General features: G+C 41.9%; 1 protein-coding gene across 1 annotated transcript in view; it reads right to left on the reverse strand.

The window, feature by feature from the left end:
* Positions 1-15534, reverse strand: part of NUP88 (nucleoporin 88) — a gene marked incomplete at its 5' end in the record, with an annotated part of 68805 nt that overhangs the window by 14620 nt on the left and 38651 nt on the right. The window contains 3 exons of the mRNA XM_082247083.1: positions 7342-7422; positions 8310-8375; positions 8466-8591. Coding sequence (XP_082103209.1) covers positions 7342-7422; positions 8310-8375; positions 8466-8591 — 273 coding nt within the window. The remainder of the gene's footprint in view (positions 1-7341; positions 7423-8309; positions 8376-8465; positions 8592-15534) is intronic.

Consider the following 15534-nt stretch of genomic DNA (forward strand, 5'->3'; position numbering starts at 1 on the left):
ATTGCTCCTCACACATTCACAAGCTTACTAACATGTATTGTGAGTGTACTGCGCTGTATGAGTGCTGTATGGTGTATACTAACATGTATGGAGGGTGTACTGAGCTGTATGTGTGCTGCACTGTGTATACGGACATGTATGAAGGGTGTACTTAGCTGTATGTGTGCTGCACTGTGTATACTGACATGTATGAAGGGTGTACTTAGCTGTATGTGTGCTGCACTGTATTTCGTGATATGTAAATAAACAATGCATTCTGTATGCATGCCAACTAATCGGCTAACCAACTTATTGATTATGAAAATAGTTAACAACTATTTTCATAATTGATTAATCGATTAGTTGTTTCAGCCCTACTCCTGACCAGGCAGCAAAACAAAAAAAAAATAAAAAAAAAAAAAACACCTTATAGCAGACAGGGGGATTTATACCTCCTGGGACTGCCCATAGGCATAGTCAAGTCTTTTTTTTCTGCGTAGCGTCCTACTCCTGTAGGGGGCAGTATAACCCACTGGCCAAGATTCTCAGAAGCTGTGTTCCTCAATGAACGAAAGAGAAATTTACACTGTGCTTGTATATTTTGTGCATGATTTATCCCTTTTAATGGCAGGTCCGTACGTCATACAGATCTGACATTGGGGGTTTCATACACAATCCGGTGGCTGCATCCACCAGGATTGTGTGTGTAAAACTGGCAGGTAGACTCCTGCCTATCAGGTGGAAGCATTCAGGCGCTGCCTGATTGCTGCTGCGCCCCCCCAATGTATTCCAGGCTCCACTTGCCCATCTGTGGGCCCAGGACGGACATGGCGGGCAGAGGGGAGGCAGAAGAGCAAACACACTTTCGCTCTCCTGCCCTTCTTGTTGTGACCCAGAAAGAGACATGTATGAAGATACTTCTGGGTCACCCTGTTAACTTTCCCCAGCTAGCAAAGCCAGGAAGGGATGCTTTAAATACATTCAGTAGCGCACAGGGGAGACTGTCTCATTAAAGAGAACTTGTCACCTAAAAATCATCACATGGGGTTCTTGTCCTCAATGTCAAAAAAAAAAAAAAAAAAAGAAGAAGAAGAAAGTGGTTGTTAATCCACTGATATAAAACCATCCCATCCCCTCTGTAATATAACAATAGGTGTCCCTGCGTCTGTTATAGAAAAATTATGCTGATCTGTACCTAAATCAGAGCAGATCCCGATGCTCAGCTGACTCCTCGGCTTTTTCCTCTGCACGGGTGAAAGCTCCAGTGGACGGGGCTGAGCACTGCCGCTGACGATAGCCGGGGAAGAGATGAGAGAGAGAGAGAGAGAGAGCGCCGAGCGATCAGGTGATCACCAGGAGCCACTCTGATATAGGTACCGTCCAGCATATTTTTTTCTATAACACACAGACACAGGGGCACTTATTGTTATATTACAGAGGGGATGGGATGATTTTATATTAAATATGAGAGCAGCAGGAGGGGAGGAGGCAGGCACTGACACGAGCAGACAGGCAGGGAGGGAGGACAGAGCAGGGCTGTGGCTGACTGAGGTATGTAAACTGACCACGGTGTCAGGGCTCAGCAGTCATGATATACCGTGGTCAGTTTACAGAAAGGTGGGTGGAAACTGGCAGGATCAGCCAGGTTTGTTTAGGCGATACAGGGGGCCAAATGACACAGAACAAGCACTGTGTTGTATAACATGCTTTAAGGGAACAGGGCTTTTTTTTTTTTTTTTTTTAGGGCAACAAACGCTTTTTTTGCAAATAATGTTACACCCAAGCACATTAAATCCGATAATGTTTTTTTTTTTTTTTTTTTTTTTAACCCAAAACTCTCTGATGCTATTTTCAATGCTCAAGCCTCTCTACTGCTGTTGAATAGCATCTTTCTTTCATCGGGACCTTGCAATCATTTCATGCTCAAACAAGAACTTAATTGCAAGAGCTTACATTTCTAAAACAAACAAAAACCACCTGCTGTGGTGTTGCATTTGCACTTCACCAGATCTGCAGGTGTATCTTGGGCTTTTAGGCACCTCTGCCACCTGGTCTTCACACTGTCTCAAAGTTTTATCAGGTGGATGTCCAATCTTCTGCGTATGCAGCTTTTGGTCACAATGTTCCTGCAGCGGCATGCTAACTTGGATCCTTGACCCCTGTTGTTGGCACAGTTCCATTTGCCTAATAGATGTCCACCCTATGTATTCATAGTTTGGGGCTTCTGTGTCCTATACTGTATGATTAGAATTTTGATTAACCTGTAAATTTTCGTATCCGAGTACAGTACAGGACTACCCTCCCTAACGCTTGCTTACTCAGCATTACTTGTTAAAAAATAAAACCTTGCAGATAGGTTATAGGGGAGGTGCCCCTGGGAAGCATGTCCACAAAAGCTTGCCAGTTTCCATTTACTTGAAGGTACAAGCCTATTATCTATAGAGTATGAATAAGTTGTCTGTGTCCCGTATTGTACGCCAAGATATAGTGTTTACAGGCAAGCCAAAATTCCTCTTTTTTTCTCTGACATTATGTACAACTAATACCAGGAGGGCATATGCAGTACACACTCAAATGCCTGCTTTTCCACCGAGCATCACCACTTTTTCTTGCATAACAGAACTTAGTCATATAGAGGGCAGCAGTAGTTGACACAAAGCCCATTCAGCCAATCACATGACTGCAATTTCTTTCCTAATCATTGAAGTATTTGGTATGTGCGCTCCTAGGTCGCAGGATGTCCAGGCGCACAGAAGGGGGGGAGTAAAGTTAAGGGTGCCACATCCTAAATAGTAGTAGAAAGAATGGAAAGGGAGGGATTGGACTTTATAGGCACCAGTATTAATGGCGGTATCCCCATCCGGGGAGGGTTACATCTGGTCGCTCTGTCGGCAGCATACCTACACCTAACACACCTGGGTCTCAGGCATGAAGTACACTTACCTCGCCTGCCCTTGGTTGGTTTTACAGGTCGGGGCTCTTTATCGCTCCGGCATCTCTACTTAAACGTTTTTGAAACTATTGGAATTCCATGACATTGAGCCTTTGTTAGGTCTTGTACCCATGTCATATGAATTACTTTGTCTCATGCTTACCCCGGTAATTGTGTTAGGCAGTCTGCTCCTACTACAGCGTACCGACCCCCCTCGTTATCATTCTAACTTACCAGGCTTGGTTTATTACAAGGTCTGATGACCTGAAAATTATTCTCAGATGTCTGTTCTCACCACATGCCCCAGAAGAAGCTTATTAAACTAAGCGAAACATGTAGGGCAGCTGGGATTCAATCTAATATTTGTGTATCTACTCTGTACAGACGACCGTTAGAGACGGTTATTATTCCTCTCTTTGGCCGCCTCATAAACATAGGTTATTCTGTAACATATGTGATTGTTATATGTGACTGTTGTTACATACATTAATATTTGATAGGCTATGCGATTTGTATACTGTTTTTAGGCTTTGTCGCCCTATTGCATTATATGTACATTGTATGTTGGCCTTTTTTACCTTTTTCTTTTGTGTATTTTGTCTTATATGTTTTTGTGAATCCTTTAATAAAGTATACAATTTTAATACTGGTGCCTATAAAGTCCAATCCCTCCCTTTCCATTCTTCCTTTCCTAATCATTGGTTTTCATCACTGCTGGAGATAATGCTTGCAATAATATGAGCCCAGCATTTTGTCAGTGTGAATAATTATACACAGAGCTAAAGTTAGCAAGTAAAAAAAAACAAAAAACATACCCAGTTCTTATATTCAACCTGCACAAACGTTTTTAAAAATGACACACAAATAAGATAAAATGTTTATAGTAATGCCATTTGACTAAGTTTAAAGCCATTTGTTCCCCCATTTTGGATAGGGCAGGGAAGAGATAAAATGCCATTACTAAGACAGAGGGTAAATGTCCCCAAAAGAGAAACAAAAAAACGATTAACCTGAGTGCCTTTTCCTGTGCAGGGTGGTATAGCCCAAAAGGGGAAGAGTAATTCACTTCTGCTTTTGCATAATGCCCTCCGGATATGGGGAGGGGTTGCACTAGAGATCTGTTGTAGTCTCAGATTACTCTGAGAAACATCTGTCAAGTTGCTACCATTCAAAAATGTATTATGGCAGAATTCCCCCTCACTTTCTGCATTGGTGCCACCAGAATAAATCTCATCTAGGGGCAAAGATTAAAAAAAAAAAAAAAAAAACCAACCTGACAGAGTTTCTAGCCATTGTTCCCATTTAAAAACTGTATATTCTGAATTCCTGTCAATCTTAACCTGTAAACCATACAAGACACATCAGGTTCTAAATAGTGGCATCATTCTCTTGTCTAGAGCAACTGAACAGCACGCAACAATTTTCCTGTTTTCATGGACCAGCTCACGTCAGCACACAACAGGATAGGACATAGCAGAATGAATATGGCATGGATATTTGCAGCATACTTTCCGCTAAAATCATCTAAATACAGGCTTTGAGTTTTGCACATCCGTATCCTTCTCCATTATCACTTCTCCGAAGCAATCTGTGCAATTAAATTTTTCTGCCACTGTAGACTCAACATGCACCCTGAGCTGGGCGAGGCATTTCCTATCATGCTGATATAAACGCATGTGAGCCATTGCCACATAAGCTACTTGGGGAGCATGAAAGCTCTCCAAGCAGGAGTCTAAGGGATGTGCATTGTCCATGTCAAAAGATGACCAATAGCGGGTCTTATGTTTTCTGGAGTGTTTGCGTTTAGGGCTTCGGCTCCTAAAATAATGAAAAACACCATCATTTGTGGCACTTGAGCATGCTTTTAAAAACATGTTGGATGTTGCCCTCTTCTACCTTTCCCTAATCTTCTGCGTCAGTAACAGATGTGGCAAGCTCATATCGACACAAAATATATGGAGAAAATCAATCTCTCATCAAGAAAAAAAAAAAAAAAAAAGAAAAGAAAACAGCTACACTGTCTCTTTAAGACCTGTTTTCATCCACTTACTTCAGAAACAGCAGCAGGTGAGCCCAGGCAACACTTCCCAAGGCAAACAGAAGACACAAAACCAGACTGTCCAACCTCCAGGAGCACACAACATAGCAAGAGAGCAACAAGTCTTTACTTGGTAGGATTGTCGAGAGGGAGAGTAGCCAGTTCCTCTGCTGACTTTTAATACTGTTACACCATTGCTTGGTGACTGGCTGTCACTATCCGGTGCTTTCCCATCTCCCTGCAGCCCCCTGTGACATCTTCCACAGCTGCTCTCACACTTCAAATAAATCCAGGAGAGTGGTGCAGCTCGCTGCAAATACAAGACAAGAAAAACCCCAAGAGAGGGCAAATGGTGACACAGCACAGCTTACTAATGCCGCACCTGTACAAGATCAATGCTGTTTAGGCATCATTGTCTGCTCCCCATCACACAGACAACTAGTTTTTGGAAGGTGTACACCATTAGAGGTTGAACCAAGAAGGGTAAGTGCGGCAGGGGGGAAATGCTTGTAGCAAACAAAGTTCTTACAAACTGCAATCAACAGGTGGCCTGGAGCATGACCACAAAAGAAGATCACATTGGTTCCAACGGAGGGGCTGTCTTTTTTTGAGCTAGGAAGAGGTGGTCCTGTAAGTTCCAGAGGAGTCAACCCATTGTGTGCTGATGTGAGGTGGGCCAGGACATATAGAATTTTATCATTTAAAAAAACACAGAACAATCACGAATCAACTGTTCAGAGAAAACAAATGAATCGTGAAACTTTTCTTTGCAGCGATTTAAAAGAGAAACACAAGTCGGGCCACATCATTAAAAATAAATAAACTTGTGTTCTTCCCACTACTTTTTCAGAATTAAAAAAAAAAAAAAAAAAAAGCTGCATCTCTGATCTCCAGCTTTTCCCGAGTAATAAATGGACAGTATTGTCTAGCTATATTTCCTGCTCCAGGCTAAAACATTTATGAAACATTTGTTCTTCTCATAGGTGCATTTAACTGTTCAAAACAGGTGCAGGTAGATTTGCACAGTTATATCAAGGTAAGCTGCGCTAAGCAGTGAATTTTTGCTATAACACACAACATATTATATATGGTGAAAATACCAAGTTAAATACTTGAAATATACAGTGAATAAAAATAATAATATTAACAACTTGAATGTGACATACACCCAACCAGGAAGTATGTAAAGCAAGTTGTGTGCGGAGTTAAAAGTTCAATTGTCCCTATAAGGACCCAAAAAATCAACAGTGACAAATAAAAATGTCTAAAGGTCAAAATTGATCTTGACCACAAAAACTGCTGGAAAACTCCTGGGGATCAATCCAGTAGTCCGTGTGAGATTCCCATGTGTTAGATCACTCCTATTGCAAGGAACAGTCACTAGATACGCAGACTGCTTACCAGATTGAGGTATATCAAGTGCCTGATTCAAAAGTGTATGCTCCCAGGATCTTCAATAGGATAGACCTCTGGGTAACTTCCTTTGGCTATACTCATTTGTATGTCTGGTAAGCAGCTTGTAATATTGGTGGAGGTCACTATCTTTCACTTCAGCACTTTATTCCTTATTAAGTGGATTGCTTTTAAGGTGTAAATTTCACCATTGGGTGTACATTTGTGATATATGTACCCATAACAAGTATACAGTGTTACGCTATGGGATTTTGTATCATTTTTTACATGCACGTGGTCCATGTTTATTGAGCTTTTCCTGTCGTCTGAGGTTGGAATTTATCCAGGGGGTCTATCCTATTGAAGATCCTGGGAGCATACACTTTTGAATCAGGCACTTGATATACCTCAATCTGGTAAGCAGTCTGCGTATCTAGTGGCTGTTCCTTGCAATAGGAGTGATCTAACACTTTGGAATCTCACACGGACTACTGGATTGATCCCCAGGAGTTTTCCAGCAGTTTTTGTGGTCAAGATCAATTTTGACCTTTAGACATTTTTATTTGTCACTGTTGATTTTTTGGGTCCTTATAGGGACTATTGAACTTTAACTCTGCACACAACTTGCTTTACATACTTCCTGGTTGGGTGTATGTCACATTCAATTTGTAAATATTATTTTTATTCACTGTATATTTCATTTCAAGTATTTAACTTGGTATTTTCACCATATATAATATGTTGTGTGTTATAGCACAAATTCACTGCTTAGCGCGGCTTACCTTGATATAATTTTTGTTTAAGTGTTTCACACTATAAGCTGCTGCTAAATTGTACATTAGCATAGCGCGGTTATCTTCCAAATTTACTTAGATTTGCACAGTTATGACTGAATTGACCGTTTTGACCCTTTTACGAACGTGCAATTCATGACTCCTAAAAAAATGTTTCAGTGGACAGAAAACACAGAATGGCTTGTATTCGGACTCTACAAACAAACCTGTTAATCAGAGCTTCTTGTTTGTCTTTGGCCTCTTCATATTTTTCAGCAAGACGTTCAGCAGTCTCTTTAAGATTAATTCTGAAACAAAAAAATTAAAAAACACACACACCATTTAAAGTTAGCTAGCAGGAAGTGTTCTGCACTCCTGATATTTATCTTTACACCAACAGCCATAGCAAAAGTTTGGCCAACATAAAATGCAAGCTTTTTATTTTTTTAAGCCAAATTACCATCTTAGGGGCCCATTCATATTTGATACTCCTGCTTTTAACATGTACTTGTCAAGCATATTTGCTATAAATACTAAGCTTTAGGGAAAATAATTGATTTTTACAGCTGTGTACTTCATTCCTATAAAAACACTGTGCATTTTCTTCTGCTCCCTTTCACTGCCATCGTCCATGTTTTAACGCTTTTACTGTCACCACCTTAAGGATTATGGGCAGAACAGTGCCTTTTCCAGCTGGTCAGGTCAGTAAATCTTATTATGGCTTCATTCTCCATTCTGCTGTAAGCTCACCTCATAGACTATGAATTATAAACAGAACTGTTGAGCAGACCCTGCTGAATAAAAACATAGCTGTGAATAACAGCTGACAAGCCACTGATTGCAGCTATTAATCTAAAATATGCACCCCCCCCCTTCGTCATTCCCCTGCCCCAAGGTGCAGACCACCTAATCTTTTTCAGAAGCAAAGAGAGTGTCGAGGGGTTTCCTGTCAAGCCATTTTGGCCATCATTTCAGATCATCAGAAAAGCAGATTCAAGTGCGAATAAAGTATAAGCCTGCACAAAATGGGTATAATACATTTCCCTAAATGCCTGCAACAAACTGCTTAAGACAAATGTCTGATGTACAGCATTTAATAGTGTTTGCATAATTACAGTTCCTACAGTTTGAGACCTTGAGATTACGGAAATACTAATACTACATGAGTGCAGAAAATGAGAAGTCAAATTCGTACCGCTCTTCTTTACAGTGCTGCAAATCTTCCATCTGTTTCTCTTTCTGGAACATCAGTAATTTCACTCTAAGCAAAAAAAGTCAATTGAACGATTACACATTACAGTTACAAAAAGCATTTATGTGTATAAAGAACAAATATCACATAAAGGATTACCGTCTTTGGATCTCTTCCCTTGCCAGGTCCTCTTTGAGGGCATATTCTTCTCGAAACACTTGGATTGCCCTACTCAGCAACTGCAAGCATTCTTCAGGTGGGGGAGAGGAATCTTTATTTGATGCACTAAGTAAAAGTAACAGATTCAAGTTACTTCTACATTGGGATTTTATTAACAGACCTTGCAGACAGAAATATACACAATAAGGGTGATGATTTTATGTTTTGTTTTTTAGTGAGAGCTACCCTGTTGCCTTACATGGGTTCTGATGAATCAGTCATGGTATTTTGATCTGGACGAGCCACATTTGTATTGTGTACCCATCAGCTCCGCAGGGACCTCTGATTTTGCAATACACCCCTAACCCACTTTTCCTTTGTCATGATCACCGTGAGTGAAAAATTGTTCCTGCTGTTTAGTAGTTTACCCTTTTGGTGTAATTGTTTTGTCTGCCATTGCCATTTTGAGGATATTGCTTTTTGAGCCTGGGAATGCTCAACTAGGCCCTGTTTTGTAATTTACATACACACACACACACTAAAATGAAATAGTCAGTAGCAATGTAAACCTTACTGCAGAGATCTTGAAAATAAATATATAAAATGTATCAACTGCCCCAACTTTCACACCAAATTTTAGTCAGACATGATGGAAAAACTTGCCACAAGCTGGTCGCTAACATATGTATGCAGTTGCTATCCAGGTTTTGCTTTGTCCCCCGTAGGAATCTCAACAGTTATAAAAAGATTAAGCCTCTCTTTGGACAGCATGAATTCAAAAGCTGCTAGGACATGACAAAACAGTCCAACTGAGGGGTGTGCAACAGCAACAAAACATTAACAGGCTCACACAAATAGAACTGGGGACTGCCTGCACCTAAACAAAAAAACAAGCCTTGAAAATCTGTGAACCCACAGTCTACCGCCAAAATGCCAAAGAAGCTACCAGACAGGAAGAGGTGGAATCTGATCCTTAAGACCATAACCTTGAATGAGGATTCCCCCTTATGGGGGACCATCAGGAATTAAAGAGATAATCAAGAAAAAAAAGTGGTAGACACTACCAGCACAAGCTACATCCAGGCAACAAAGGGAGATCTTCTGGTGAACTGGGGCCAGGCAGTGGGTCAGACCAACCTGGTTGAGGCTTGGGGCTGAAACCATCTTAGGAACAATGGATGCTCTAGGTCTCAACACCACCTTGTCCCTTGTGTAAGACCAGAAAGGGTTCTTTACAGGAAAAAGCCTTAAAAGCTAAGACACCTTGAAAAGGTGATGGTAGGAAGCAACACAACAGAGTGAATGGGGAAAGAGTAATATCAATTACAGAATCGAAGTGCTGAGAGAACTAAATTTATATCCCAAAGGGTCATGGGACAGCAAATGGACCCTGTACAAAAAAGTTTTATAAAGATTGGTAAGTTAGTGGTCTATTGAACAAGATTGTAAGCGCCAAGATCTACACCTTGATGGTACTTCTGGCAGGACACTGATCCAAGCACAACTGCATGCCAAGTATACCTTCCATGTGTTAATGATAAAGACTGTGTGACGTGAATTTCTTTGCTTTTAGAATCAGCAATTACCAATTTGTTAAAGACCAGTGCTTGAGGGATAGGGTCAACTCCAGACATTTCCATTCAAATCTACAATCATGAAGCAGGATGGTTAACTCGTATTTGGGGCAGAAGATTCAAACAATCTGGACAAGCCAATAGAGCATTAGCTAGGAGTCTGATCAGGTAGTAGCACATAAGGATCACTGGAATGCCCACCATCTTAATACTACAGAGGAGACAAGAAAGGATTTTCAAGGGAGGAAAGGCATAGATCAAGCTATACTAATTCCATGAAGCCAGCAAGGCATTCTCTGCTTTCGCCAAAAGATGCCTGTTCCGCTTGACAAACCCGCTCAGTTTGTTGTTGAACCAGTTTTAGAGGGCGGTTGGTCCACATCAAGTTCCCCCATATGTGACACCGGTACAAGAACACCTCTGGTGTAGAGACTGCTGCCAGACATTTAGGTGCTGCTGACTATAGGAGCCTGCCAGACAATTGTTCATGCCTGGGATGTAAATGGCAAACAAGACTTGAATGCAGGGTGAATAAAAATCAAAGATTTAAAAAAAATAAACCAGATTTCTTTGATTTAAATCTGATTTTTTTTTTTAATCAAATTTGTTTTAATAAAATGCTTTTGGTGTAAAAAAATCTATCTAAAGATAGTTTTCTATTTAAGATACATTAATAATTTAGTTTATTCAGCATGAAAAGTAGCTTGGTAATGTAGCATGAGGCTGTATATTCTGCAATATTTACATTTCTAATAAACTCATTCAATGAATCCAAGCACTGCAAGCTGATAACATGCACTGCATTGATGCATTCACACAATTTCACACTACCAGCAAGAATGAGTCCTTACATTTAAGGCGCACCTGTCATTTCAGATTAATCAAGGCAGCGCCTGTTAGTGGGCATCCACTCAGCTGGTGCCGCCACATCCCTCACCTTGTTGTGTCACTGCCGCATCACCAGCTGTCCCATTAAAGTGAATAGGACTGTCGGTGAGTCAACAGCAGGTCATAGGAGGAGCCGCTGCGAGACAGAGAGAGAGAGAGAGAGAGAGAGATAGATAGATAGTTGCTCTTTAAAATGTATGATTTAAAATCGAGTTGATTTAAATCAAGCCTTTTTACTAGTGATTTAAATTGACTGGATTTAAATCAAATCCACCCTGCTGGAATGTGATATTGTCCAGGACAGACTTATTTCTACTTTTTTGCCTTTCTTGCCATTGCGAAACATCCGATTCCTACTAATGGTTCATGTATGCCACACTGCTGTGGCATTGTCCGACTGGTGGAGTGAGGGTGTCCAGCATTGCAAAGACAACCAAATCAACAGAAGCTCCAGAATGTCAATCGGGAGTCAAGATTCCTCCAGTGACTAAGTCCCCTGCACAGACAGGCAGCCATCCATCATTAAGATCTTCCATCTGAAGAAAGGATTCCCCCCCCCCCCCAACCAATTCCAGAGCCAGATTACTGTGCTATGAGGCCAGGGGCAACCTGGTCTTCGGTGTCAGCTCAATCTCTGGACAGACTGATTCACCGGACTTATACCAAGGTGACAGAATGTCAAATTTTATGGCCCGGGTCTAGGAGTGTAGAGTTTAAAGAGGAGGAAGGAAGAGAAAAAAAAAAAAAAAGAAAAAAAAAGAAAAAAAAAAAAAAAAAAAAAAAAAAAAAACAGCTTGAGCAGTGTGTAGGACCCATATACTCCAAGCAATCGCTCAGTTCCAGCGCTGAGGGTCCCGGAGCCAACAGAAACTTTGTAAGGTCTGGACTGTCTGTGCCACATTGTTGGCTAGAACCAACTGTTCATTCAACAGGTGATTGTCCAGATGTTCCACTAAGTGGAAGCCCTTGGAATGTAGCAGACACAGCAAAGGGGTCAGTAGTACCATGGTGAACATTTAAGGTGCAGAAGCTAGGCCAAATAACAGGACCGCAATCTGAAAGCGCTAGGACCCAAAGTAAAGAAAGCTGTGCTGGAAAAAAACAGAAACATCCAAGTACGCATGCTTGATGTCAAAGTCTCCATGATCAAGAAAGGCTCAGACAGGCCTTGTTGTTGCCATGCAAAATCTTTAGGTCTGAATGAAAACATTTAGGGCCTAGAGTTCCAAGATGGGATGGATGCCTGCTTTGGGTTTGGGAACAATAGAGGTTGCGGTAAAATCTCTGGTCTAACAAAAACTGTCCTGGGAATCCGACCCAAGAATATAACCCCTGGAACCATTCTGCTACAGGTACTGGGGCTATAACCCCCTAGCTCCAAAAGACCCACCAGTGCAACATGGAGATGGTTAATCTCCAGTGGTATAGGCAGGTTTGAAAGACATTAACTAAGGGTGAAGCTAAAATTGGAATTCAAGCTTGTAGCCCCTAGAAACCACCTACCTTTCCCAAGCATCCGCTGGGTAAGTATATGCTAGCTAAACAAACACCTGCAATAGCTAACACAGGTCATCGCCACATTGAATTCCAAAGATGGAGGGTTGTGTCAGATTATTATTATTGCCCCCAGTGGCATCCTTGATGAGGATGTTTATTATAGCTCCAAAGATATGCTGCCCCTCAAAAAGCAGGTTAAGCAGGAGCTTTTTACAAGCTGGTTCTGCAGCCCAGCATTTGAGGCAACTAATTCTAATGTTCATAGACAGGAAACTAATACGAGAAACATAACAACCAATCCACACAGTAGTTGAAGGCTGCATGCATTAGCTTCAGATGCTTCCTAATTAAAGGTTTACATTGAATGGCAGTCAGATTCCGTCTGATGATTCCTTTGGACCCATCAGCTAAAGTTGGACAGACTAAAGAGGGCCTCCGAATGCTTGTCAATTGGGAGTTTAAACACAGGTGCAAACTCCACAGAGCAAACAAAATGCATTTCCCAGCACACTAAACAGCTGGCAAGCAATAATGATTGCACTATAACAATCCTCCACAGAGATGGTAAAGCTAACAAAGGCTTCCTCATATGGGTACATGATATATAGCAGTCTGGGAGTAATGGAAAACTTGTCAGATAAGGTTCTGCAGTAGATTAGGGAACATGCTTAAGACATGAAGTTAAAAAGTGGCACTTTGGCCTAAAAAATCTTGCATAATTGTCGTAAGATCCTCTCAGTGGCTAGAGGCACCTAGAACAGAAGGACTGTTCCCAAGGAGCGTATGATCTGAAATACTCACAAACCAACTCTTGGTAAGCAGGTGAGGGTTTGGGTGGCTGAGGGTTACAAAAGGTCACTATGGCTGGGCAGTAGAGATGAACCAAAAACAGATCCATGCATCACCAGCAGCCAGGAGCAGAAGCGGCCATCAGCAGTTTGAATGGCAACCATAAGCGTGCACAAGGGTTGTGCCTGGGCACACCCTAATGCCCAGGCACACCCCAGGGTTTTGAATATCACTCAGCCGCCTGCTGTCAGGGATGCTGTAGCCAGGACTTTAGAGGCAGCATGGGATAATTCCTGCCTGCTTACTCCACAGCTGGTGGCTGCGGTCCTCACAGGAGTTAATAATTACCAGAGCCCACCATCCTATGCTTCATGTTGTCACAAAAACAGCTTAAAGGGGAAAACTGGCTCTCTCCTCGGGTACTCATTTGTCTGGGCTTTCACAGCTCCAGTACAGGTGGGGGAGCAAGAAGGGATCATCACAGTGCAGCCTCAATCACTGCTTCCTGGCCAGCACACTCCAGAGCTCTCCCTGGGGCCGACTGAAGATCTGAGAGGACAGATAGTCTGTATCTTCTTCACATGTGAGTCGCAACCTTTTTTACCTTTTACACTATACTATGCTGTAAGCCTGCCCTACACCTTGCAGGGCAGGATTACTGAAAGAAAAGTGATATTCTTGAACAGGTTTGGAATTACTGGGACTTCGGAGGTGCTATATAGATGTATTCAACATACACATTACATCTTACTAAAATCATTCTTTTTTAACAAGATATATATGTATTCAACATACACATATGTAGCACCTCAAGAGTTCCCAGTAATTCTCAACCTTGCATAAAATCCGAGCACAAACATCAAGGAATGGAATTCCATAATACAGCCCAACTTCAGGAAAGTAAAAAAGTCTATAAGACAGAAGCCATTCATAAGATCAGCTTCTTTTGGACAGGACTGCTGGAAACCTTGTTCAGCCTGGGTTCACACTACTGCGATGTGGGAACCAGCGCAATTCTAGTGCAGGCTCCCGCATCTCATCTCCTCCACAGGCAGTTCACACTACCCTCTGCGAAACGCTGCGGGTGTCAATTCAAAGTTAATGACACCCTCAGATCAGTTAGCAGTGCAAACTGTGAATTCGGACAGGAATCGGATCGCATGGGAGTCAACACTTATGTGATCTGATTCCAGTGTGGGAAAACAAAAGTTCCTGTAGCATTTTCATGTGAATGGGATGCGAGTCCAGTCATACAAACTGTTTAGCTAAATTTTCATCGCATAGTGTGAACCCAGGCAGCTTGCAGGCAATCTGCTGCAGCACTAATCGGTGTATTCTGAGTCCCCGCTGTCAAAATACAATGTTCAAGCAGAGGGGATTCCTGCATCCACATCACTTGTGTAGATACAAGAACCTGTCAGCTAGCGCTCTGAACAAAAAAAAAATTGTTATTTTTTCAAAATTGTCGCTCTTTGAGTATAGCGCAAAAAGTAAAAAAAAAAAAAACTGCACAGGTGATCAAATACCACCAAAAGAAAGCTCTGTTTGTGGGGAAAAAAAAAGGACGTAAATTTCGGTTGGGTACGGCGTTGCATGACCGCGCAATTGTCAGTTAAAGCCGCACAGTGCCGAATCGCAAAAAGTGGCCTGGACGTAAGACAGCAAAATCCTCCGGTGGTAAAGTGGTTAAGGTTATTCTGGATATTTAGTATTTAGATGGATTATTCCCCTTTGAGCTTCTCGTTTCATATGCTGCCCATTCCTCTGCGCCATTATCGCAAGTCGGTCTTACCTCATCTGCTAAATGCGGCTAGGTGTCTGATTCCTATATATTGGAAGTCCACTCGGATCCCTGTGAGGTCTGATTGGATCTGACTGGTCAACAGTAAAATGGGGGCAGAGTAGTGGGTTGCAAAATGTAGAGATCGTTACGAGAGGTTCTATGGTATCTGGGCCGCTTGGATTCATTATACATCCACCTCTGAAACGATGCCAACGCCCCGGCATACCCCTGCCACGCCACTTACTGCCGCTCCTGCGGGCCCTAGTTGTGACCTAGGCGGTGCCACATAGTCACGGAGAAATAACCTGTTGCTGTAACTTACTTACCTATCTTCACATACAAATTTGGGTTTCAGACCCTGGGGGGGAAGAGGAAGTTTTTGCTTTCATGTCACTGGTGGCGCTGATCTAGGACGGAATACTGATTGCTTTTGCTTTGTTTATTTGCTGTTCATTTCTATGCCTCCTCTTTTCTATACCCCCCTTTTTTCCTCTATTCCTCTTTCTCTACTCCTTGTTCTCTTATCTCCCCCCTTTAT

This window comes from Pelophylax lessonae (genome assembly GCF_965119305.1).
Source record: "Pelophylax lessonae genome assembly, chromosome: 2".
NCBI lineage: Eukaryota > Metazoa > Chordata > Amphibia > Anura > Ranidae > Pelophylax > Pelophylax lessonae.